The 26,596-nt window shown below is 43.1% G+C and overlaps 3 protein-coding genes and 1 long non-coding RNA gene across 4 annotated transcripts in view; all 4 read right to left on the bottom strand.

Moving 5' to 3' along the window:
- Window positions 1-2,371: 2,371 nt before the first annotated feature.
- On the bottom strand, window positions 2,372-3,527 carry LOC119015315. Its single transcript, XR_005073286.1, has 2 exons — window positions 3,084-3,527; window positions 2,372-2,934 (listed from the first exon to the last, which is right to left on the bottom strand). It is a non-coding gene; the product is annotated as an uncharacterized LOC119015315 (long non-coding RNA).
- Window positions 3,528-4,745: 1,218 nt separating this feature from the next.
- LOC119015274 (neoverrucotoxin subunit beta-like) lies at window positions 4,746-25,264 on the bottom strand. Its single transcript, XM_037091123.1, has 3 exons — window positions 25,089-25,264; window positions 24,359-24,962; window positions 4,746-5,771 (listed from the first exon to the last, which is right to left on the bottom strand). Exons 1-2 carry the CDS (start codon window positions 25,165-25,167, stop codon window positions 24,406-24,408), a joined length of 636 nt encoding a protein of 211 aa, XP_036947018.1. The 5' UTR covers window positions 25,168-25,264; the 3' UTR covers window positions 4,746-5,771; window positions 24,359-24,405.
- LOC119015204 (protein NLRC3-like) overlaps window positions 4,746-26,596 on the bottom strand; it is a 35,820-nt gene continuing 13,969 nt past the window's right edge. The window contains exons 8-12 of the mRNA XM_037090996.1: window positions 15,130-16,906; window positions 13,437-13,610; window positions 7,366-7,539; window positions 6,529-6,575; window positions 4,746-6,402 (exon numbers count right to left, since the gene is read on the bottom strand). Coding sequence (XP_036946891.1) covers window positions 5,819-6,402; window positions 6,529-6,575; window positions 7,366-7,539; window positions 13,437-13,610; window positions 15,130-16,906 — 2,756 coding nt within the window. The 3' untranslated portion in view covers window positions 4,746-5,818. The remainder of the gene's footprint in view (window positions 6,403-6,528; window positions 6,576-7,365; window positions 7,540-13,436; window positions 13,611-15,129; window positions 16,907-26,596) is intronic.
- LOC119015282 (early nodulin-20-like) lies at window positions 17,300-21,099 on the bottom strand. Its single transcript, XM_037091134.1, has 3 exons — window positions 19,163-21,099; window positions 18,709-18,861; window positions 17,300-17,511 (listed from the first exon to the last, which is right to left on the bottom strand). Exons 1-3 carry the CDS (start codon window positions 19,354-19,356, stop codon window positions 17,421-17,423), a joined length of 438 nt encoding a protein of 145 aa, XP_036947029.1. The 5' UTR covers window positions 19,357-21,099; the 3' UTR covers window positions 17,300-17,420.

Raw genomic sequence — 26,596 nt, 5'->3', positions numbered from 1 at the left:
GGGAGTCTGATTCTCTTTGAACAAGTCGAGTTCCAACGCCTCAATTCACTGATTCAAACAATCAGTCAGTCAAAGCTTTATTGTCATGCAGTTTCTCCAGGATCAACAAGACAAACACAAACACACAGTCAGAGCTGAATGCTGCTGTCCACCTGTCTGATCAGCAGCTCAGGTGGACACTCTACAGCTCACAGTTTGATCTCAGGACGCTCGCTGGCTTTTGAAGTCCAGCGCTTAGAAATGAAACCTTGAAAGCGCTCAGAGAAGAGACGTGTCCAGTAAAAGTGTGTGAAGAGCCGGACTCTTTCTGAAGCTGCTGCTCACAAGAAGGAGTGGAAACCTCTGAGAGACTCTTTGCTTGTTGCTTCCTGTGAGCTCAGCAGGTGAAACCAGGGCTGGAGGGGGTCGAGTCCCCTCCCGAGGTTCCTCACAGGTGGAAGCAGGGGGTTATGGGACAATTGTCCACATTGTTTGCTTGCTGATTCTGAGAGAAAATGGACAGATGTTGGACTTGGAGCAGAGTCTCCTGCCACCTGAACAATGCTGTGACCCTGGACCGCACGCTACAAACATTTTATACATGTGCATGTCGTAATGCTTCATCATTTATCCTGAAATGGTTTTATTCAAAAACACATGTTGCAACACGAGCAAACATGCTGGCAGTCTGGAACAGGATCAGCTCCCTGGACAACCTGGACTCAGGAAACACACCTGCAGCCAATCACACAGAGGGTCACTGAAACAGAAACATGTATGAGGGTCGTAACAAACCCCCGTTAAAACTACTGACAACAACTCAGCAGGAAGACCAGGAATCTCAGGATTACCAGCAAAAATAACAAAGGCTCAATAATAAAGTGGCAAAGTGCTGAAAACGCCCGACAGCTTTGTGGTCAGGGACGACTACAGGAACTGGGAGGAGCCGCCCTGAAACTCTGACTTCCAATCAGCTCCCTGGACAACCTGAAGTCCCTCACACACACCTGCAGCCAATCACACAGAGGCTTGTTGGAACACAGACCAACAATAGAAAAAGTGAATAAATGCACCTTCATTCATTCTTCAGATGACTGAGATGTGAACACTGTGACCTGCACAAGTTCAGAGCTTCTCCAGCAGAGCCCCAATATAACTCAGTGGGATGAACTCTTAGAAGTCTACACTTTGTTTTCAAAGCTTTTCAGAGCGGTGTGCCGTTTAGCTCAGTTGGTAGAGCAGGCGTCTCATGTACAGAGGCTGCGGGTTCGAGTCCCGGCATGGCTCCTCCTGTCTGTCAGCTGTTCAGTCAGTACAGACCAAAGGTTGAATTTTCCACGTCTGCTCCTCTTCACAGAGTCAAATAGAACAAATCCAACATCCTGATGTCTCCGACTGCCTGCCAGATACTGAACCCACCGTACTACAGGGTCCACTTCACATTTGGACCTCTTCTCTGGACGCTGCTGACTTTCAGCTTTTTAATCGGACTATTATAATAATTGAAGCCAAAGAAGACTCGAACCCGCAACCTCCGGACTACTAACCAGGCTTCTATCACACTGAGCTAACAGATCTGACTGACGCTCTTTGTTTCTGTCACATTTCACTGTTTCCACCCACGACCTGAAAACCTGCAGCCCTGGTTTCACCTGCTGAGCTCACAGGAGGACGAGAGCAAAGAGTGCAGTGTGTGTGTGCAGCCACCAGAGGGCGCTCTGCCCCTGCAGATATGTGTTGGGTCTGTTGGTGCTCTGCAGAGAGACAGCATGGAGCAGGAGGAGCTGCCCAAACCAACGAAGAAGAAGCTGGAGGAGGAGGAGGAGGAGGAGGAGGAGGAGGACACACTGGAATGTGTTTTGTTTTGTTTTTTCAATGAAAGTTTTTATTTAACATTTGCAAAAAGTACAGACATTCAGACAGAACAGGCGCTGAGTGACAGTGATTTTTAAAATCTTAATATAGAAATAATAGTTGTAATTGAAATAAAATAAATTAGTGTATACAAGGCATTTCTTATTTGGGGGTACGTGAAAACGACTTTAGGTATAATAGTGTGCGCTCACTTTTCTTATTTGGAAACAGTTTCAAGGAATCGATATAAAAAATAAACTCATTTGTGAAGACATTAAAGTTTGGGAGGGACTTGGAAAATTTACTCTTGTGGATGTGGAATTTACCTATTAAAATCATGAGGTTTACTGTGAAGCAAATTGATTTGTCATTATATTCTGATTTTGTAATAATATCTTTGGGTCTGATTGTTACGGTGTCAACATCTGTCACCTCCTGCTGAACACCAACATCACTCGGACACACAGGAAAACATTCTTCATGTAGAACAGCTGCTGAATTATCAACAAGGGCCAAATAATGCAGAATGAGTCAGAGACAGAGTTTCACACAGTTTATAAAGTGGCTCCAACTCAACAACTCACTGAACCAGCGTTGCCAGCTGGGAAATGTAGGATTATCGTACCACAGACATCAAATGATCGTATTTTGAAGGAAATTCATAACCAAAATAACAAGTCTACTGATGCGCTTTAGTCACTCTAGTGTTGAATAGCGTCTAACAGGCAGAGAGACAAAGAGAAACAGTATTCATGATAACTGACAAGAAAATAAAGATCTGACTTCACATATTACATTTTATTTTCAGAGCAACAACATGTCTCTGTCCTCAAAAATGACAACAACACATGAAATCAACAAAAACAGCACTTAACAGCATATAACTTCAAATAAAGTGCATATATAACCTGCTGTATAATAACCTGGAAAAGAGGGAAGCACAGCAGACAACAGGCCAAGGGCTACATGTGTTTGTTCCGAGTGAACCAAAAGTCCAACATCTAATGTGGACAAACACTAAGTGGTGTGTAGCCCTGATCGCCTCGGTCTCCATCAGCTGTCCGGGCTGCGTCACGTCACGTCTCCGCCTTTGGCAGTTTTCTGAATCAAATGAAGAAGAGCGGAGAGCAGACTACTGTTTAGATTAATGACATGTTACATTACATGGCAGATGACTAGAACCCTGTTCATCATGTGCATGAAACAGTTCAGGCCATCAGCTGGCTCATTAAATAATGAATGCTGCTTACCTTCAGGTTCAGTCTCCAGCTGTGAGTCCCTGTCTGAGTCTGCTGCACCCTGCTGGGTGGGGGCAGTCCTCTTACTGTTTACATCTCATGTTGTCATGGACCGCAGCATTGTGGTTGTTGGCTTCAAACCGGCACATCCACCTGCCATCTTCACACTCTCTGTGTTATTTAATACAGTTCATTGGGCCACCAGCTCTGTCTTCAGCACCGGCAGACAGCTTTGCTTTCCGAGCCTGCAACAGGTCTCAACCAGCCGGCGAACTGGCTCTCCCGCTCTTTTCTATAGTTTGTAGGCGATGCTGCTCACTTCGACTCTGCCCCGCCGTCTTCTCAGCCTCTCCTCCTCCTCCTCCTTCTCCAGGTTCTCTCAGTTTCTTTTCCGCGCTTCTTCCAGACCGGCTCTGCTTCTTCTTCTCTTCTTTGTTTTTCTTCTTTCCCTCGCTCATGGGGGGCGGGACCAGCGGACTATTCAGCCAATCATGACCGTTGTTCTGAGGCAAACGCATGACGTCACTCGTAGCGCACATTTAGAGAAGCACGATTGGCTGGAAACTTGTCACATGGAAACAGATGCCTTCAGGGTTCACAAAAAAACTCCGACAGACAACCACACATTCACGGAATGGTCAAATTATCGTATATTTGGCCATTTTTTGGGATTATTGATCGTACATCGTACAGAGGGCAAAATTATCGTACAAATAAGATAATTATCGTTCACCTGGCAACACTGTGCTAAACTGACACATTTGTTAAGGGAGTCTGGTGACAGAGAAGTCGCCTATATTGTTCCTGTTTAGTGTCTTTGTAACATGTGACATGTTCATATCAATAACACGTTTCTTCTTTCATAAATGGAGTGTAAATGGTGAAATCAGTGTAAACAGTGTGTTCAAACAGCTGATCAGTGTTGGCAGGTAAGACTTTAGCACTTTAGACACAGAAGCAGACAGGCTGGTACAGACATGCTGCCACAAACTGACACTTTTTACAAGGAAACAAACAACAAACAGCTTCTGATTTAATGCTGAATTTACAACAAAGACACAATGAGTTAGAATCTGTCAGAGACAAAGTTTCATAATGTTTATAAAGTTTGATTTAACTCAACAACTCACTAAATCTAGTGTTTTTTAAAGGGAGTCTGGTGACAGAAGTCGCCTATATTGTTCCTGTTTAGTGTCTTTGTAACTCGTCACATGTTCAGATCAATAACACGCTAAATGAAATCTTCAGCTGATCTTCTGTGTTTGTCAGTCGAGCTGCTTCCTGTGAATTCCTGTTCAACAAGTTTACATTCACTCACAGTTACTTTCTAAAGTAATCGATTACTTGTTGGTCTTCAGATGTCGTGTTTTGTCTGAGTGTTCAAATGTTCACATTCATTTAGTTCACAACAGAAACACTGAGGACTTTAACTTCTCACTGTGCAGTAAGTCCTGATGTCACAGTGATGTCACAGTGATGTCACAGTGTGGCGTCTGTAGAATAATGACATCATCCTCTTACAGACTGGTTCAGTATAAACCTCACTGTCTCTGCAACACGTCGTCAAACTGTTGTAAATGATTGTTAACGACCACAGGAAGCATCTAAAATGTGTCGGGACAATCTGACGAGGTTCTGGAGGTCCACATGTCAAATCAACACACTACATGTCACTTCATGTGTTCTGGTTCCTTTAATATAGCATGAAAACAATATGAATTATTTACAGTTTCCACACTGACAGACAACATGATGAGGACACAAGTAGACTTTTATATTCAACTACTTCAGCAGAGGAGAAACATTTCAGTGACGCTGTGCGACATCTTTCAGTCTGATTATAAACTCGTCAGCTGATCGTTTCACGAACAAAGTCACATTTAAACAAAAAGGAACAATTTGTACAAGTTTTGGACTCTTTGCTCTGAACATCAACGTTCAGAAGCATCAAACATGAGCTCAAATCTCTTCAGCGCTTGTTTAAAAACTTCATCAGGACAGTTTAGTTTGTGATCTCTGAAAGTGTTTCAGTATTTGATCCGGCTCTCTGACTTCCAAACATCTTCAGCCATCCGGCTCAGACAGAGAAAGACTTTTCTCACAGCTGTTTAGTTTGACGGACCAGATTCAAATCCAGCAAACGTCCTGAAAATACAGCCGGACTTCAACAGCCACAAAACACTGAGAGAAACACAGTGATTGTCATTCAAATGTGTTTTCTTCTCATATAATAATCAGACAGAAATGAAGAGATGTTGTGCAGTTTATGACTCTGTCACTACGGACATAATTACATGTGTTAACCAACACCATCAAACTTTTAGTTTCATCATTAGAAACACATGAAACAAGTCAGAGTGTTTCAGGTGGAGTGTCGAGTACATTTGATCAGATTTTACTGTCCATTGACAACTTTGTTCACAATGATTCTTTACAATTAAAGCTGCAGACGAGTCGATGTTTTCTGTTTCTTACATTTCACTAATAGTTGTGGATTTTATTGGAACAAGAGCCAGAATTCAAAACAACACATGATAGAAAGTACAAGTCAACGCAATTTCCACAATTTAATGGAAGAAGTTTCAAATGTAAATGAAGAATCTTTTCAATCAGTTTGAATCAAATTTTGTACAAAGTTGATTATGAATTTATTACAAGAAGCTGAAAGATTGATGTGACTGTGATCCTGTACAGACTCAACTGTTCAGCACTGACAATGTTTCTGTGACAGGAGGAGACTCTGCACACTAAACACCACACAGACTCACTGAAGAGGAACCAGAACTGGACGAGAACCCAAATCCAGGATAAAGAGGTTCAGTGAATGTGGTGTTGAAGGTGTGGAGGTGGATCAGTGAGTCAGAGACTCTGTAGAAGGACAGAGTGCCAGCAGGACAGTCCACATACACTGCTACTCTACCAGAGGAGGAGGAGGAGGGGAAGAATAAGGAGGAGGAGGAGGAGGAGAAGGAGGAGGAGGAGGAGAGGACTGTCCTTCTATTATTGTGCCAGACAGAGTAACTACTATTATCAGAACAGATCAGACTCCAGGACTGATCATTCCATCCAAACACACAGCCTTTACTGCCTCCTCTCTTTCTGATTCTTCTGTAACTCACTGATATCTCAACACTTCCTCTCCACTCGACCTCCCAGTAACAGCGACCAGTCAGACCAGTTCTACACAGCAGCTGATGACACCTGAACTCAAACCTCTCTGGATGATCAGGATATGACTGATCCTCCTCCACATGTGTCATCTTCCTGTTGTTGTTAGACAGTTTGATGTAATTGTTGACTGTGTTTGTGTCGACTGTGAGCTCACAGGAATCTGATGGAGAGAAAAAGACACAAAACAGCTGCAGTTATTAATGTGTCACCAGTGTGATGATGACATCACAGATGTGAATGAGTGATGTCACGGTGTTTTGATGAATTAAAGTAAAAAGACACTCACACTTCCTCAGACCTGGTGTCAACCATCGATCTCCAGCAGGCTCCACCCTGAAAGGAGGAGGGGGGTCAGAGCAGCACATCCTCTTTCAGCATGCAAACATGGACATGACATGACTCTCATACACAGAAACACAATCTGTCCATCAGGCTGCTTCTCCCTGTTCTCCCTGAACCTCTTCACCTCTGCCACTCTCCTCACACACTGAGAGTGAGCCACAGGATGTTGCAGTGAGGGGCAGATTATTTTAAACCAAAAGGTTGATAGTGTCACTACAGGGACAAATATATTTGAAATAAAAACAGTAAAGGGAGGGAGAAGAAGATCAAACGAACTATGTACATTTTTTACAAGATAGAGGAACATCCTAATCTGTAGAAAGGGATAGAGAGATGCTCAAACATGATCTAGACTCAGCAGTTCACCAGAATTACTTTTAAAAATATCTGCATTTACTGCCTTTCACACAGCAGCTCAAACAATATTGATGAATGGAGTGTGTGTGTGTGTGTGTGTGTGTGTGTGTGTGTGTGTGTGTGTGTGTCAGGGTTATTATAGCTTTAAAATTTTCATTAGTTTTTATTTTAATTTAGTTTTTCAGTTTGTTTTTTTTATTTCAGGTTAGTTTTAATTAGTTTAATCTTTTAAACTTTTGAATTTGAAGTTCAGGATTTTCTGATCAGACATCTGACACAAAACTTCTTTTGTTACTTTTAATATCATAACAAGCAGTGACGTGGTTGAAATATAATGTTAAGGTTTTGATAACCAGTCTATGTGGAGTGTGGAGTAGTTTGGATGAGCGGTTGCTGTCTGTGGCTGCAGCAGGACTCGTCATACCTGAGAGTGTCCAGTCTCCAGCCTGGATCCTCCAGTCGAGCAGACAGCTGCTTCACTCCTGAGTCTCCTGGATGATTGTAGCTCAGGTCCAGCTCTCTCAGATGGGAGGGGTTGGAGTCCAGAGCTGAGGCCAGAGAAGTACAGCCTTCCTCTGTGATCAGACAGCCTGACAGCCTGCAGACACACAAAACAACACACATCGCAGATCAGCTGAGGGTCCTGATGATTCAGTGCACATCTGTGTTTAAGGGTTTAATGTTTATCATATTCATCATCATGTCACGTGGGTACGCCGAGCAAGATGGCGGCACAGTAAAAGAGCTCTGCTCACCCACGACTATTTACCTATATTTTTTACATAATACTGCACACTTTTTGGTAATATTGGTAAGTCGCATGTCGACTAGAGGCAGCCCATCTCCGGACAAAGACACTGAAACTCGTGGTTCCCCACCAGGAGGTGAGGGTGACCATAACACTGTGGATATGGATAACCTATTTGCTGAGATCACCAAAAATGAGTACCACGCTGCAGGGGGTGGCAGCAGATATATTAACTATCAAACATACAACCTCTGAGTTAAAGATATGTGAATGGGATTCAGGAAAAGTTGGAAGAAGCAGAGGGCCGTATCCACCACCTGGAGGACGCAACTGAGGGGCTCATAAATAACAGGGACTGCGATGAAAAAAGGATGGATGCTATGTGGAACCGCTTGCAGATGCTTGAAAATCACAGTAAGAGAAATAATGTGCAACTGGTGGGGCTGAAAGAAACCTATGGGACGAACGGCCTGTGCCTAATGACGGCCAGCCGCCCAGACCGGTGCTAATTAGATTCCTTCGACAGTCTGCAAGGGATAAAGTAGTGAAAGCGGCCAGAGAGAGGCGCGGAATCGAATGGGAAGGCATCCGACTTTCATTGTTTCCAGATATGACGCAGGAGCTCGCTGAGAAAAGAAAAACTTTCACAACCGTGAAGAGAGCACTGCAGCGGCTCAACATGAGATACACGCTGGCTCATCCAGCGTCCCTGCGATTCACGTGGAAGGGGAAGAACCAAAAGTTCAACAGGATTAACTCCAATACAGAGGGGTGAGCTGAAAGGCAATGCCTGTTAAGAGAAGTGCTGTATAGCAAATAGTGACTTGGATAATACAAAGAAAAATAGATTTAAGAGTGGACAGTGTTTTAAAGAGGTGGGTGTGAGTGTGAGCTGTTGACCTCGACTGGGGATATTGTCGGGCGGTGGAAGGAATACTTCGAGGATCTCCTCAATCCCGCTGACATGCCTTCCATAGAGGAAGCAGAGGCTGGGGACTCGGAGGTTGACTCTTTCATCACCCAAGCCGAAGTCACTGAGGTAGTTGGGAAGCTCCTCGGTGGCAAAGCAGTGGGGGTGGATGAGATCCGCCCTGAGTACCTCAAGTCTCTGGATGTTGTAGGGCTGTCTTGGCTGACACGTCTCTGCAGCATTGCATGGCAGTCGGGGACAGTGCCTCTGGACTGGCAGACCGGGGTGGTGGTCCCCCTATTTAAAAAGGGGGACCGGAGGGTGTGCTCCAACTATCGGGGGATCACACTCCTCAGCCTCCCTGGGAAAGTCTATTCCAGGGTACTGGAGAGGAGAATTCGGCCGATAGTCGAACCTCAGATCCAGGAGAAAAATGCGGTTTTCGTCCGGGCCGCGGAACACTGGACCAGCTCCATACCCTCCGCAGGGTGCTCGAGGGTTCATGGGAGTTTGCCCAACCAGTCCACATGTGTTTTGTGGACTTGGAGAAGGCATTCGACCGTGTCCCTCGTGGCATCCTGTGGGAGGTACTCCGGGAGTACGGGGTCGGAGGCCCCCTGTTAAGGGCCGTACGGTCCCTGTACGAGCGGAGCAGGAGCTTGGTTCGCATTGCCGGCAGTAAGTCAGACCTGTTCCCGGTACATGTTGGACTCCGGCAGGGCTGCCCTTTGTCACCGGTTCTGTTCATTACTTTCATGGACAGAATTTCTAGGCGCAGTCACGGGCCGGAAGGGATCTGGTTCGGGAGCCACAGGATTTCATCTCTGCTTTTTGCGGATGATGTGGTCTTGTTGGCTCCTTGGAGCCGGGACCTCCAGCATGTCCTGGGGCGGTTTGCAGCCGAGTGTGAAGCGGCTGGGATGAGAATCAGCACCTCCAAATCTGAGGCCATGGTTCTTGACCGGAAAAAGGTGGCTTGTCCCCTCCGGGTTGGGGGAGAGTTACTGCCTCAGGTGGAGGAGTTTAAGTATCTTGGGGTCTTGTTCACGAGTGAGGGAAGGATGGAGCGTGAGATTGACGGGCGGATCGGTGCGGCGGCCGCAGTAATGCGGTCGTTATACCGGTCTGTCGTGGTGAAGAGAGAGCTGAGTCGAAAGGCGAAGCTCTCGATTTACCGGTCAATCTACGTTCCTACCCTCACCTATGGTCATGAACTTTGGGTCATGACCGAAAGAATAAGATCCCGGATACAAGCGGCTGAAATGAGTTTCCTCCGCAGGGTGGCGGGGCGCTCCCTTAGAGATAGGGTGAGGAGCTCTGTCACCCGGGAGGAGCTCGGAGTAGAGCCGCTGCTCCTCCACATCGAGAGGAGCCAGTTGAGGTGGCTCGGGCATCTGTTTCGGATGCCCCCGGGACGCCTTCCACGGGAGGTGTTCCTGGCATGTCCCACTGGGAGGAGACCCCGGGGAAGACCCAGGACACGCTGGAGCGACTATGTCGCCCAGCTGGCCTGGGAACGCCTTGGGATCCTCCCAGAAGAGCTGGAGGAAGTGTCCGGGGTGAGGGAAGTCTGGGTGTCCCTGCTCAGACAGCTGCCCCCGCGACCCGGTAACGGATAAGCGGTAGAAGATGGATGGATGGGTGTGAGTTTGATTTTGTGCTGTCTGAGCAACAAGCCAGAGAGGGAGATTCTTCTGGCTGGGTGTACGTTACGCCATGGACCTAAGCATTAAGCATTTTGTTTTTTGTTTGTTGTTTTGCTATTCGTTTTATAAGGCTGGAGGAAAACCAGAGGCCCCAAGAGTTTTGTGGGCTTTCTCTGAGTTAAGATTTTTTTCCTTGTTGTTTCCTTGATGTGTTTTCTTCTTCAGAAGTGTTAAGCTGTGTATTAAGCTATATTTGGTGGTGGCGGATGAGTGTGCAAATCACACAAACGAGACACGGCAATTACAAGAGGTGCTAGTGGGGGACATAACTAATATTGATCTAAAATTAGTCCTAACAGGCATAATCTGCTATTCATATGCAAAATATGGCTAGGTAACATGTTCAGTGAAGGATAAAGAAGGCAGAATGGTATGTATTCAAGCAATGATCAACGATTCCAGGACAAAATTGTGCAATATTTATGCACCAAATAAAGGTAACCCACACTTCTTTCATGATCTGAATAAGACGCTGGGAGAAATGGAAGGTCAGATAATCTTGGCAGGTGACTTTAACCAAGTTTTAGATCCCTGCCTAGATAGAAGCAAATGTAGGGGCCCTCTGATGCCTAAGGATAGGGCCGCAATGCACATGATAAACAAGGATGTAGGGCTGGTCGAATTTGGTGAATCCCACTGGATGGGAATACACTTTCTTTTCACACTGCCAAAAATCTTACTCTAGGATCGACATGTTTTTGATTTCGAAAACCATTATAAAACAAGTTGTGACGTGTAAAATAAATGCAATGGCTCTCTCGGACCATGCTCCAGTAGAGCTCGGCATTGATATAAATACTGATGTAGAGAAAAAAGGTAGATGGAGAATGAATACTTTGTTGATAAAAGATGAGAATTTTAATCTGCTGTTAAAGGAGGATATTTAATCTTTCTTTGAAATTAATGCTGGCAGTACTGACACCAAAGCAATAGAATGGGAGGCATCTAAGGCCTATATTAGAGGGAAAATTATAGCACATTCATCTAAAAAGAAAAAAGAGAATATGGAAAAGATAACGGAGTTGGAAAGAGCGATCAAAAACCAGGAAATGGAATTAACAAAGCATTTTTCGGATAAACTTTATCAACAGGTATGTAAGCTTAAGTTCCATTTGCAGGATATTTATGATAAAAAAGTAGAATATGCTTTATTTAAGCTTGGGACAACATTTTATGAAGGAGGAGAGCAATCAGGCAAGCTACTGGCTAGACAATTAAAGCAGCAAGATTTTCAGAATGTGATTCCTGCAATTAAAAAAGGCGATGAATCAGTGTCTTCAACAAAGGAATTAAATGAGGTTCTACAACAGTTCTATAAAGGATTATACACATCAGACATTAACCCTCAACAGGATGAATTGACGGACTTCTTTATAAACATCGATATGCCTAAACTGTCAACCGAACAAATTGAGTGGCTGGACAGCCCGATAACAGAGAATGAAATCAGGAGGGCTGTTTCTTGCATGAAAACAGGGAAGTCGCTTGGCGTGGATGGTTTTCCAGCAGAGTATTATAAGCAATATATAGATATCCTGGCACCAATATTAAAAGACGTATTTAACAAAGCTTTCACATTAGGAACTCTCCCTCCAACATTCTATGAGGCCTTGATATCTGTTATACCTAAAAAAAGACAGGGATACAGCAGACCCTGCAAATTATAGACTGCTGAGCTTAATTAACGTGGATTGCAAAATTCTAACCAAGATTTTGGCCTTACGTCTGGAAGGTGCATTACCAAGCATCATACACCCTGATTAAGTGAGATTTATGAAAAATAGGTTGTCCGCCGACAATATGAGAAGACTTTTACACTTGATATGGTCCAACAGGATAGGAACAGATTCGGTACTTGCTCTCTCACTTGACGCTGAGATGGCATTCGACCGGGCTCGGTGGGAATTCTTGTTTGCGGCCCTATCACATTTTGGATTTGGACAAACATTTATTAGCTGGATAAAAATACTATATAAAAGCCCGAAGGCAGCAGTGATAACGAACGGTTTAATATCACCCCTATTCAACCTCACTAGAGGAACCCGCCAGGGCTGTCCTTTATCCCCATTATTGTTTAATATCATGTTGGAACCTCTGGCTATTGCTGTAAGAGGGAATGGAAATATTAAGGGGATGGATTTGGGTGGGAAGGAGCATAAATGACTATTGTATGTGGATGATATTTTGATGCTGGTAAAAGACCCACTGAATTCAATACCCCACTTAATTGATATAATAAAATCATATTCCATATTATCAGGATACAAGATTAAATGGACAAAGTCAGAGGCTATGCCTAGCTCGGCATTATGCCACTCAAACTCAGTGACAATTTTTGGGATTAAATGGGTATCAAATGGGATGAAATATTTGGGAATAAAACTAAGCAAGGATGTCAAAGAAATACCAGCATTTAACCTTGAACCAATACTACAAAAAATAAAAAACAATTTGGATAAATGGGGGAAAATTAGGCTTACATTATGGGGAAAGGTTAATGTCATAAAAATGGTGATTTCACCACAACTCAACTATATACTTATGATGGTACCAGTTACTATATCTCCTCACTTCTTTAAACAATATGATACAACAATTAAAGACTTATTATGGGAGGGAAAAAGACCCAGAATTAAGCTCAGTAACATGTGCGCACCTAGAGCTAAAGGAGGACTTGGATTGCCGGACCTAAGATTATATTATATTGCCTTCAAGATGGCCAAAATAGCCAAACACTGGATTAAAGATAATAAATTAGATTGGGTTGCTATTGAAAATAAGTTGGCATCTCCATTTTCGCCTATAGATAGACGGTCTAAGCCTTCACTTGACTTATCCAATCCTATCATGTCACACTCCAAAGAGATTTGGACTAAAATGCATAAGATGTTTAATCTGTCACACTGTAAGCAATCCTATTCCTGCCTATGGCATAACACTATGATTAGAATTGGAAAGACATCAGTATTTTGGAAGAAATGGCATGATAGTGTATATATATATATATATATATATATATATATATATATATATATATATATATATATATATATATATATATGTATATAAACACACACCTGCTCCAGTTTTAAAGGTACATGAAAGAATGAAATAAAATAATGAATCCTGACCTGAGAGTTTCAAGGACACAGTGTGGACTCTTCAGTTCAGCAGAAAGTCGCTTCACTCCTGAATCCTGCAGGTTGTTGTTACTCAGGTCCAGCTCTCTCAGATGGGAGGGGTTGGAGTCCAGAGCTGAGGCCAGAGAAGTACAGCCTTCCTCTGTGATCAGACAGCCTGACAGCCTGCACACACACAAAACAACACACAACACACATCAGCTGAGTGCATATCTGTGTTCAAGGGTTTAATGTTTATTATATTCATCATCTTATTTTTCACTCATAAATAAATCAGCACTAAACACAGAGTATAACTAAACCTGATGGAAATGCCATTAGTTTTGCAGATATTTGTTCATGAACTGACATATTGTACAGATTAAAAAGAAAAGAATGAACTGATGATGAAGCTAGAAGAAAAGTCAGAGGATCACGAAAGTATTTACAGTTCATCCTGAGGGGAGCATGAATGTCTGAACCAAACCTCATGACAATCCATCCAGTGGTTGTTGAGATTAGTACATCGGGACCAAAGTGCAGAATAGACTGACGGACCCACATTTTATATGAAATGCATTCATGCTTCCATCAGGATGCGATGTAATTATTTTGGTGATCTTCTGATATGAGATGTATTTTTTTATTTATTTTTTTACCCTGTCTGGTTTAGACCTGCTCCAATTGTACAGTTACAAGAAATAATGAAATAAAATAATGAATCCTGACCTGAGAGTTTCAAGGACACAGTGTGGACTCGTCAGTTCAGCAGAAAGTCGCTTCAGTCCTGAATCCTGCAGGTTGTTGTTACTCAGGTCCAGCTCTCTCAGATGGGAGGGGTTGGAGTCCAGAGCTGAGGCCAGAGAAGTACAGCCTTCCTCTGTGATCAGACAGCCTGACAGCCTGCAGACACACAAAACAACACACATCAGCTGAGGGTCCTGATGACTCAGTACACATCTGTGTTCAAGGGTTTATGTTTATTATATTCATCTTCTTATTTTTCACAAATCAATTAATCAGCACTAAACAGAGAGTATAACTGAAGCTCATGGAAATGCCATTAGTTTTGCAAATATTTGTACATGAACTGACATATTTTACAGATTAAAAGATGAACTGATGATGGAGCTAGAATTAAAGTCAGAGGATCACGAAAGTATTTACAGTTCATCCTGAGGGGAGCATGAATGTCTGAACCAAACCTCATGACAATCCATCCAGTAGTTGTTGAGATTAGTAAATCGGGACCAAAGTGCAGAATAGACTGACGGACCCACATTTTATATAAAATGCATTCATGCTTCCATCAAGATGAGATGTAATTATTTTGGTGATCTTCTGACATATGAGATATATTTTTTCATTTATTTGTTTATCCTGTCTGGTTTAGACCTGCTCCAATTGTGCAGTTACATGAATAAAATAATGAATCCTGACCTGAGAGTTTCAAGGACACAGTGTGGACTCTTCAGTTCAGCAGAAAGTCGCTTCACTCCTGAATCCTGCAGGTTGTTGTTACTCAGGTCCAGCTCTCTCAGACTAGAGGACTGGGAGCTGAGAACTGAGGACAGAGCTTCACAGCTTCTCTCTGAGAGGTTGCAGCCACTCAGTCTGGATAAAGAATAATTAAGAAAATTATTTCTATTTGGGTCAATAACAGCACATTTAATGCATTCTGAAAAAAAAACTTATCCACACTTACAGAGCTTTGTTGGAAGCTTTGACCACTGGTAGCAGCCTCAGAAGAGCCTCCTCTGAAGCAGAGTATTTCTTCAGGTCAAACACGTCCAGATCTTTTTCTGATGACAGTAAGATGAAGACCAGAGCTGACCACTGAGCAGGAGACAGTTTATCTGTGGAGAGACGTCCTGATCTCAGGTACTGTTGGATCTCCTCCACTAGAGAACGATCATTCAGTTCATTCAGACAGTGGAACAGATTGATGCTTCTCTCTGGAGACAGATTCTCACTGATCTTCTTCTTCAGGTACTCGACTGTTTCCTGATTGGTCTGTGAGATACTTCCTGTCCGTGTCTGCAGACCTCGGAGGAGAGTCTGATTGGCCTGCAGTGAAAGACCCAGGAGGAAGCGAAGGAACAAGTCCAGGTGTCCATTCGGACTCTGTAAGGCCTCGTCCACAGCACTCTGGTAGAGACGTTTCTCTGCAGATTGGCGGTCTGTTTTTTTTTCCTCTACCAGCAGATTGACTCCAGAGTTGATGAATGTCAGATGGACATGAAGAGCAGCCAGAAACTCCTGAACACTCAGATGGATGAAGCAGAACACCTTGTCCTGGTACAGTCCTCTCTCCTCTTTAAAGATCTGTGTGAACACTCCTGAGTACACTGAGGCTGCTGTGATATCGATGCCACATTCTGTCAGGTCTGATTCATAGAAGATCAGGTTTCCTTTCTGCAGCTGATCAAAAGCCAGTTTTCCCAGAGACTCAATCATCTTCCTGCTCTCTGGAGTCCAGTGTGGATCTGTCTCAGCTCCTCCATCATACTTGACCTTCTTCACTTTGGCCTGAACCACCAGGAAGTGGATGTACATCTCAGTCAGGGTCTTGGGCAGCTCTCCTCCCTCTCTGGTCTTCAACACATCCTCCAGAACTGTAGCAGTGATCCAGCAGAAGACTGGGATGTGGCACATGATGTGGAGGCTTCGTGATGTCTTGATGTGGGAGATGATTCTGCTGGCCTGCTCCTCATCTCTGAATCTCTTCCTGAAGTACTCCTCCTTCTGTGGGTCAGTGAACCCTCTGACCTCTGTCACCATGTCAACACACCCAGGAGGGATCTGACTGGCTGCTGCAGGTCGTGTGGTTATCCAGAGGTGAGCAGAGGGAAGCAGTTTCCCCCTGATGAGGTTTGTCAGCAGCACATCCACTGAGGTGGACTCTCTAACATCAGTCAGGATCTCAGTGTTGTGGAAGTCCAGAGGAAGTCGACACTCATCCAGACCATCAAAGATGAACACAACCTGGAACTCTTCAAAGCTGCAGATTTCTTTGGTTTCAATGAAGAAGTGATGAACAAGTTCCATCAAGCTGAACTTTTTCTCTTTCAGCACATTCAGCTCTCTGAAAGTGAATGGAAATGTGAACTGTATGTCCTGGTTGGCTTTGTCTTCAGCCCAGTCCAGAGTGAACTTCTGTGTTAAGACTGTTTTCCCGATGCCAGCCACTCCCTTTGTCATCACTGTTCTGATTGGTTCGTCTCTTCCAGGTGAGACTTTAAAGATGTCTTCTTGTCTGACTGTTGTTTCTGGTCTGTGTGGTTTCCTGGATGCTGTTTCAATCTGTCTGACCTCATGTTCATCATTGACCTCTGCAGTCCCTCCCTCTGTGATGTAGAGCTCTGTGTAGATCTGATTCAGAAGGGTTGGGTTTCCTGCTTTAGCGATCCCCTCAAACACACACTGGAACTTCTTCTGAAGGTTAGATTTAAGTTCACGCTGACAAACTGCAGCAAGATGTTCTAAATGAAGACACAACAAAAAAGATCATTAACTTATTTAAAAAGAAAATATGACAATTTCCACTCAAGATTGTATATATAAACAGATTCATCATCATCAGACTTCAGTAAACGTCTCATTGATCCATCATGTTAAATGTTTAGAGAAATCCTCTTACTGCTCTGCAGACAGTCAGCCAGCTCCTCCTGCTTCATTCTCCTCAGGAAGTGAAGTGTGATCTTCAGAAATGCCTCTCTGCTGCTCCTCCTCTGCTCTTCATCCTCACCATCCAACACCTCCTCATCCTCCCTCTGACTCTCTGAGCATTCTGGGTAATCTGAACTCAGAACCTTCTGGACCTTCTTCAGCTCGTTCTTCACAAAAGTGACAATGTTCTCCTCCAGCAGCTGAAACAGAATATTATGTGAATGACAACATTTAACATCAGATCCATGTTGGACAGATTCACCACTGGTCTGTAAAGTGCAGCATGGAGATTATTGTGAACAGACTGGATGTAAAAGTAGTTGTTGTTCATGTACAGACCATAAATATGGAGTCCAGGTGTGTCTGATGCTGCTGGACAGACGGACCTCTGGGAACCTCTGAGCTCTCCTGGTCGACTCTGTGGAGGAATCATGAAGAATCAGTCACATTGTGTCTGTCCACTCAGAGACAAACACAAGCTGAAGGTCCTTTGAGTTCACGTGTTGATGACATCATTGAATCAGATGTTTCCTCTGACATCACAGTGTTGGTCGTACTGCTGATCCCACTGTGAATCAACAGTCAGTCAGTTTACTGGGTTGGTTCAGCAGCTTGTCTGGTTTAATCCCTACAGCTCTTATTGACCCATTTAATACTGTGGACAGCAACGCACAGCTAACACAAGCTAGCTGGAGGCTAACACAAGCTAGCTGGATGCTAACACAAGCTAGCTGGATGCTAACTGTCCAGTCCAAACTGGTGAAGAGTCTCAATAAACTCGTATTCAATTGAGATTCCAACATTGGAGAATGAAAAAATTATTAATTACGTTTTTTAGTTCATATTATTTCTGCAATAAATTTGAATCTGACAACAAAAAACTAAATTACTGGTTTGTTTTTCATACAGACTTTATTTTGATATTTAATTTGTCTGATTTGTGACCTGAAAGTCTTTATTGACTTTTTTGTCTTTTGCTTTTGTGTGATTAACGACACAACAGCCTGAATATGAAGATAATAATGAATTCATCATTTGTAAATACAAGCTATATTCATGTAGACATTAGATGAAATACTGAACGTCTGAGTTTCAAAGTGCTTCACGTAACCTCAGACGTATTTGTAACACTTTATCATTTCTTGCATATCTAATAAATATTGTAAAACAGTAAAATATTCTGCCTTCAGTTCATATCTTTGTCTCAAGTGTTTGAGTTAAATTTAGAGATCAGAAAATAAGTTATTTGTTTTTATAGTTTTTCTATCTAATTGGCTGAGTTTTTTTACTCTTCATATGGGTTTTGGTACCGCCCCCATGAGGTCCGGATGCTTCGGGCCCTTGTAACGTCAGATATAACACACAGCCCTTCCTCTTCTCAGCAGCAGGTCAGATTTCAGCAGGAGGTGAGTCACTGCTGTTTGTCCACAGGAGGAACTCTGTCCTGTCAGAGTTGTTGAGGGACGGACATGAAGAAATGTGAACCTGTCCTTTAATACTAATCCTGCTCTGACCTCCATCATCACTCTGAGAACATGAAGACCATCAGGACAACTGGTCAGACTGGATTTAATGAGGACAGACATCAACAGAGAGCAACAGGACAACAACTTACTGTCTGTCTGAGGAAGGTTCTGGTTTGAAATTCATGACATCATCCTTTGACCAGTCACTCTTGAAGGAAACACAGCTGGGCTCAGGTCCTGGTCCAGGTCCTGTTCCAGGTCCAGGTCCAGGTTCAGGTCCAGGTCCAGTAGAGGCTGGTCTCCTGTTGGACAGAGAAGAAGACCACCAGAGATGTTAATTCACTTTCTAGTCTTCAGACACAGAAGCTTCTGTCCATAAAATAGTGGAAAACATCAGGAATAAACCTTCAGAGAATATTGGACCAAACTAATTCAATAAAGTGAAATGAAGAGTTGAAGACTGGTTCTATTGGGCAGCTTTCTAAAGTGAGAAGATAAATTCAAGTGAAGAAGAACGAAGCTGAAAATAAACATCAGGTTTCAGAAAACATCTTTCTCCACAGTTAAAACATGAATCAGTCACATATGTTATTAACAGCTCACCTCTTTACAGCAGGAGGTAGTTGTACTTCAAAAAAATTAATGAGACTCTTGATGGACACACAGCTGGGCTCAGGTCCAGGTTCAGGCCCAGGTCCAGGGGTTTTAGAGGGAGGGCCTCCCTCCTCTCTGTCCTCACACTGATTCATGCTGCTCATCTCACACACACTTTCATCTGGAGAGGAAACACAAATCATTCATCTGGAGACAGACAGATCAGGAGCTGAAGTTCCTGAAGAGAGAAGCTGCAGGCTGGAACATGAACTAATGTTTACTGCTCACTGTCATGGTGATTTTTCCTCTTTTGGTGGCCAGATGTTCCTGATGAGATTAAAGGACGACAAGTTAACCAACCTTCATCTGAAGCAAACAGGTCATCTTGGTTTGTTGGCACAATAAAACAACACAATTGTTTCTTCACTTGATTTTCATGAAAAGTCTTCGTGTGTCAGGGCATGCTGCGTACCCGGCCCCATTGCCCGATTATTGCGTACACATCTCTTAAATGTTTGTGTTTCAAACAGTGCAGGAAGGGGTTGAATGTCATTTCCTGTGCCCAACATGTGGCACTGTGACTGTGTATTGGCCTACATGTTCAGGGCTGGACTCTTATGAAACAAGTGAAGTTTTGTCCAGATAGAGGAATGAGAAAGTTGTTCCTTTATAATTTGGTGGCTCGTGCTGATATTAAATAATGTACGCTGATGTCAGAAGAACTCCCTGCAATCTACGTAAATACAAAATGGACTACAGGTGAAAAATCCCCTGATTTCCCTGAAACCGCTTGGGAGGAGTTCGAAAAAGTAGGTTTGCGAAGGTTTGCGAAGGTTTGCCTAATTTGCGGAAAAAAACCAAACCCGGTAGACAGAAGTGGGCGTGTCCTATATCATGAGATTCAGCACAATCAAGTGAATGAGTGGATATAAGGTTTTTGAATGTGCCATAAAGTATATGGGAGTTATAAGCCAAAACGCACTTTGCTTGAATATAGAACCACCTAGTGGTGGAAATTCACAACGACAATAGACTATGACATTTTTCAGCGGGCGTGACATATATTCCAAGTTTAGTGAGGTTTGGGGTACGTTCAGGCAGTGAAAAATTAGATCATTTAGCATGAAAACATCATCATTCTAAAAACAATAGGGACCTCGCAGATCTCGTCCATCACAACAGTGAATGAGACTTTGGACCGGCACCGCCCGAAGAGGCTGTTAGAGTTACACATTAATCACATCGTATGAATCATATCAGTGAAATCTGATGACTTGTGAATTTAATGAGAGTCTGAAGGTCAAATAAATGTTCAGTTGTTGTTACTTTGGTTCAACAAAGCAGCTTTAGTGACTTTTACTTTGTGAGTTTTTGACTAGAATCTCGTCAAACACAGTAAAGTTACATGTTAGTGTTTGTGACTGTGATTCACTTCAGGTCCAGTTTGAATGAGGACGACGAGTTAACGAGCAGATTAAACTGATCTCAGTTCAGTCAGAGACACAAACTTCAGTTCAGACGGTTGGATTTTTCTGTTTAATGAAAATAGGAGTCAAAATATTTCCATTCTTGACATTTAGTGAGTTTATGTTGTTGACTTATTAGCCTCAGTAGTGAACTGGCTGCTTTTCCATCTCCAGCTGAAGCTCCAGGCTGTCAGACTGTCACCTCTGAGCTACAGAGTGCTGTTAGGAGACAGGACGGACACACAGAGACGTCTTTGACAGGACGTCAACACTGTTGATCCTTCACTCTGCTCACAATGTTAGCTGGTTAGCTGAATGTTAGCTGGTTAGCTGAATGTTAGCTGGTTAGCTGAATGTTAGCTGGTTAGCTGAATGTTATTGTAAAGTTAAATCATATCTTACCTTTAAAGGACTGACAGCAGCAGGTGAGAGGAAACACTGTCCGTCCTCAGCTGCTGATGGTCTCTCAGGTGAGCTTCATCACAGGAGGCGGAGCCCAGGTGAGCTCTCACACTCTGTGTACACGCCCTGATGCCTGCTGGGTCCTAGTGCTCAACCCGTTCTTAAAGCTTGCTGGTTGACGTTATGAAAGTCTTAGTGTTGTAAAAAGTCTTTCACTTTGTCCACATCTCAGACTTTGCTGTGTCGGGTCTTTTATGGAATCGGTTCTGGAAAGTTCTTCAGAAACCTGAATATCAAAGGCAACGATACAAAACTGTGAATCTGATGTTTTTTTCAGGACTTTTATGAAATAAACTATAATAAACCATTTAAAAGATGTATTTTTGCTTTCTTATTTAATGCACAATTTTATTGCTTGACTAAAGTCCAACATTGAGGTTGTTGCACTGGAACATTTCCATGTTCTGCTCCTTTAAACTTGCAGTCAGTGACTTTATTGAACCAGGCAGATAAAGACAGAATGTTTTCCTTGTTGTGCGTCAGGGTTGTTACGTGGGGCTCCACTGCGCCCACGCTGCAGGAAACACCCAGCTGAAGCTGCACGACTGGGGGGTCGACTTCACCTGCTGGTGCTGCTACAAGGTGAGCTGACAGGAAGAGTCCTCCACCTGTCATTCATGTGAGAGTTCAGGTGTACAGTGTGTATATGACTGACCACCGTCTGCTCTCACTGTCTGAACTCAGCTCATCATTTACTGATTTTCTGAAAATAACACATTTTCATACTTTTCATATTAAGTAGTTTTATTTCATAGCTCTATATTTGTATGGTGTTGACTTCACGCTTTTCTATCTTTGTTTGATACCTATTGATCCGGTTAGGAATGAGTTCTTGTGTGATATTGTGACATAATACTCTATAACTGTACTATTATATATCCGGACACAAGGAACAGGATGACATCACCGATATGCAACAAGTCATGACAAGTTTTAACCTGCGGACGTCCTGAACTGAATGAAAAACAGACTCAGTAGGTATACCTGAACATCCTGCTTTGAGCTTCTGCCTCTTTTATTTGAAGAGCTCAGACTGACTCCAGGACTGAACTCACAGTGTCAGAACTTCCTGACAGTCCTCCAGCACACTGAACTACCTGCTGCAGGTGTGTCAAGCTGTCAGTCACATTGTGCTTGTAGACACAATATATTTGTCTGTGTGATTTAGCTGCTGTGATAGAAACCAGAGGAGTTTGTGACTCTCCACACAGAGATGCAGTGTGTGTGTGCAGCCACCAGAGGGCGCTCTGCCCCTGCAGATATGTGTTGGGCCTGTTGGTGCTCTGCAGAGAGACAGCATGGAGCAGGAGGAGCTGCCCAAACCAACGAAGAAGAAGCTGGAGGAGGAGGAGGAGGAGGAGGAGGAGGACACACTGGAATGTGTTTTGGGGTTTTTTTTCGATGAAATTTTTATTTAACATTTGCAAAAAGTACAGACATTCAGACAGAACAGGCGCTGAGTGACAGACATATAAAAAGGATTTGAAAAAACTGCATCAAGGAGAAAAATATTGGTGTGTTTTTCTGGGATCTTGTGAGAAAGTGAAGTATTGAATATCAGTATTGAAATGAATTAAAGGAAGATGTCAATCAAAGTGGAGAATTAGTAGAAATGGCGGCTTGGTTTGTAATGAAAGGAGCGAGAGGAGGCTCAGACCCGGTGTCAACATCTGTCACCTCCTGCTGAACACCAACATCACTCGGACACACAGGAAAACATTCTTCATGTAGAACAGCTGCTGAATTATCAACAAGGGCCAAATAATGCAGAATGAGTCAGAGACAGAGTTTCACACAGTTTATAAAGTGGCTCCAACTCAACAACTCACTGAACTGACACATTTGTTAAGGGAGTCTGGTGACAGAGAAGTCGCCTATATTGTTCCTGTTTAGTGTCTCTGTAACATGTGACATGTTCAGATCAATAACATGTTTCTTCTTTCATAAATGGAGTGTAAATGGTGAAATCAGTGTAAACAGTGTGTTCAAACAGCTGATCAATGTTGGCAGGTAAGACTTTAGCACTTTAGACACAGAAGCAGACAGGCTGGTACAGACATGCTGCCACAAACTGACACTTTTTACAAGGAGACAAACAACTTCAGCTGAAAGATTTAATGCTGAATTTACAACAAGGACACTATGAGTCAGAATCTGTCAGAGACAGAGTTTCATAATGTTTATAAAGATTGTTTTAACTCAACAATTCACTAAATCTAGTGTTTTTTAAAGGGAGTCTGGTGTCAGAGAAGTCACCTGTATTGTTCCTGTTTCGTGTCTTTGTAACACGTCACATGTTCAGATCAGTAACACGCTGAATGAAATCTTCAGCTGATCTTCTGTGTTTGTCAGTCGAGCTGCTTCCTGTGAATTCCTGTTGAACAAGTTTACATTCACTCACAGTTACTTTCTAAAGTAATCGATTACTTGTTGGTCTTCAGATGTCGTGTTTTGTTCAAACGTTCACATTCATTTAGTTCACAACAGAAACACTGAGGACTTCAACTTCTCCCTGTGCAGTAAGTCCTGATGTCACAGTGATGTCACAGTGATGTCACAGTGTGGCGTCTGTAGAATAATGACATCATCCTCTTACAGACTGGTTCAGTATAAACCTCACTGTCTCTGCAACACGTCGTCAAACTGTTGTAAATGATTGTTAACGACCACAGGAAGCATCTAAAATGTGTCGGGACAATCTGACGAGGTTCTGGAGGTCCACATGTCAAATCAACACACTACATGTCACTTCATGTGTTCTGGTTCCTTTAATATAGCATGAAAACAATATGAATTATTTACAGTTTCCACACTGACAGACAACATGATGAGGACACAAGTAGACTTTTATATTCAACTACTTCAGCAGAGGAGAAACATTTCAGTGACGCTGTGCGACATCTTTCAGTCTGATTATAAACTCCTCAGCTCGATCGTTTCACAAACAAAGTCACATTTAAACAAAAAAGAACAATTTGTACAAGTTTTGGACTCTTTGCTCTGAACATCAACGTTCAGAAGCATCAAACATGAGCTCAAATCTCTTCAGCACTTGTTTAAAAACTTCATCAGGACAGTTTAGTTTGTGATCTCTGAAAGTGTTTCAGTATTTCATCCGGCTCTCAGACTTCCAAACATCTTCAGCCAACCGGCTCAGACAGAGAAAGACTTTTCTCACAGCTGTTTAGTTTGACGGACCAGATTCAAATCCAACAAACGTCCTGAAAATACAGCCGGACTTCAACAGCCACAAAACACTGAGAGAACTCAGACTCAACTGTTCAGCACTGACAATGTTTCTGTGACAGGAGGAGACTCTGCACACTAAACACCACACAGACTCACTGAGGAACCAGAACTGGACCTGAACAACCCAAATCCAGGATAAAGAGGTTGAGTGAATGTGGTGTTGAAGGTGTGGAGGAGTATCAGTGAGCCAGAGGAGACTCTGTAGAAGGACAGAGTGCCAGCAGGACAGTCCACATACACTGCTACTCTACCAGAGGAGGAGGAGGAGGAGGAGGAGGAGGAGGAGAGGAGTGTTTGTCTGTTATTGTGCCAGACAGAGTAGCGACCACCATCAAAGCACCTCAGACTCCAGGACTGATCATTACATCCAAACACACAGTCTTCAATGTCTCCTTTCCTTCTGATTCTTCTGTAACTCACTGATATAGAAACATTTTCTTTCCACTCGACCTCCCAGTAACAGCGACCAGTCAGACCAATTCTACACAGCAGCTGAGGACACCAGGTCTTAAACCTCTCTGGATGATCAGGATATGACTGATCCTCCTCCACACTTGTCATCTTCCTGTTGTTGTCAGACAGTTTGATGTATCTGTGGACTGTGTTTGTGTCGACTGTGAGCTCACAGGAATCTGGAGGAGAGAAAAAGACACAACACAGCTGCAGTTATTAATGTGTCATCAGCGTGATGATGACATCACAGGTGTGAATGAGTGATGTCACAGTGTTTTGATGAATGACAGTAAAAAGACACTCACACTTCCTCAGACCTGGTGTCAACCATCGGACTCCAGCAGGCTCCACCCTGAAAGGAGGAGGGGGGTCAGAGCAGCACATCCTCTTTCAGCATGCAAACATGGACATGACATGACTCTCATACACAGAAACACAATCTGTCCATCAGGCTGCTTCTCCCTGTTCTCCCTGAACCTCTTCACCTCTGCCACTCTCCTCACACACTGAGAGTGAGCCACAGGATGTTGGTGTGTGTGAAAGAGGACGACAACATCTGAGAACACACACAAACCTCTTGTTGGATTTATCACTTCCTCTTTATTTTATTGGATGTTGTTGCTGTTTCCTGTGGGCGACCTGACGCTTGCTGTTTGATCCAATGTCAACTTGTGATGATGTTTCTATATGATGATAATTGTTTCGAAGTAGTTCTTGTTTTTATGTCTGTATTTACTGGAGACCCAAGCCAGTTCATTGAATGGAAGGCTTCCTTCACACTGCTCATGGATAAAAAGGACATTGATTCAGCTGACAAATTGCATTATTAGAAAAAATATGTAGGAGGTTCAGCTCGAGAGACACTTGATGGCGTATTTAACAGAAATGATAAAGAGGCATATAAAGATGCATGGAACCGTCTCAATCAATGGTATCTTTGTCATACAGAGAGCATTCAGACGAAAACAAGCAAACTGGCCAAAGATCCATCCAAGGGATGCTGAGGGACTCAGGGCATTTGCTGATTTCTTACACTCATGTCAGGAAGCCGTGCCTTATGTTAAAGGTCTTGACATTTTGAACGTTTGTGAAGAAAATTAGAAACTGGTTTAAAGCTACCTGACTGGGCAGCATCACAGTGGAATCGTAAAGCCACTCAAGTCATGAAAGATGGGCAGGAGTTTCCTAACTACAAGGACTTTTTCATTGTCACTGTAATGGAGGCAGAAATTGCATGCAATTCTATAACTTTGTTTCACACTCTTCACTCATCAGAGCACAACTCTGACAGACGTTGTGTGAAAGAAAGGTTTAAAGCCACCATGTTTTGTCAAGACAGTAATCATTATCTTAATCGCTGTACTGAGTTCTAAAGGAGAGCTTTGGAGGAACAACGGAAATATGTGAGGGAATAGAAACTTTGCCTGAAGTCAGGCCATAATACCAAGGACTGCTGCAATAGGCATTCATGTGATAACTGTAAAGGAAGACATCTTGCGCATCTCCATGATGACAACTACACTAGAGCCATAACCATGTCATTCTCAAATCGAAGCACCACAGAAGAAACAGCAACCACATTGTCTCTCAGTGTTAAGACTGAAGAACCATCAACTACTACTTCAATGATCATGCCAGTGTGGGTTTCCTCCATCAGCAATTCAGGTTTGGAAAGGCTTGTTTATGCCTTACTCGATATCCAAAGTGATACAGTCTTCGTTGACCAAGGAGTTAGTCAGTCTACAGACTGAAACATGTCCTGTTAGGCCGAAGCTAACAACAATGACAGGAAAGGATTCATTAATGCATAGTC

The sequence above is a fragment of the Acanthopagrus latus genome, chromosome 24, assembly GCF_904848185.1.
Source record: "Acanthopagrus latus isolate v.2019 chromosome 24, fAcaLat1.1, whole genome shotgun sequence".
In the NCBI taxonomy this organism is placed as follows: Eukaryota; Metazoa; Chordata; class Actinopteri; order Spariformes; family Sparidae; genus Acanthopagrus; species Acanthopagrus latus.
The sequence above is the reverse complement of the archived record's forward strand: the minus strand, read 5'-3'. Positions and strand labels throughout refer to the sequence as shown.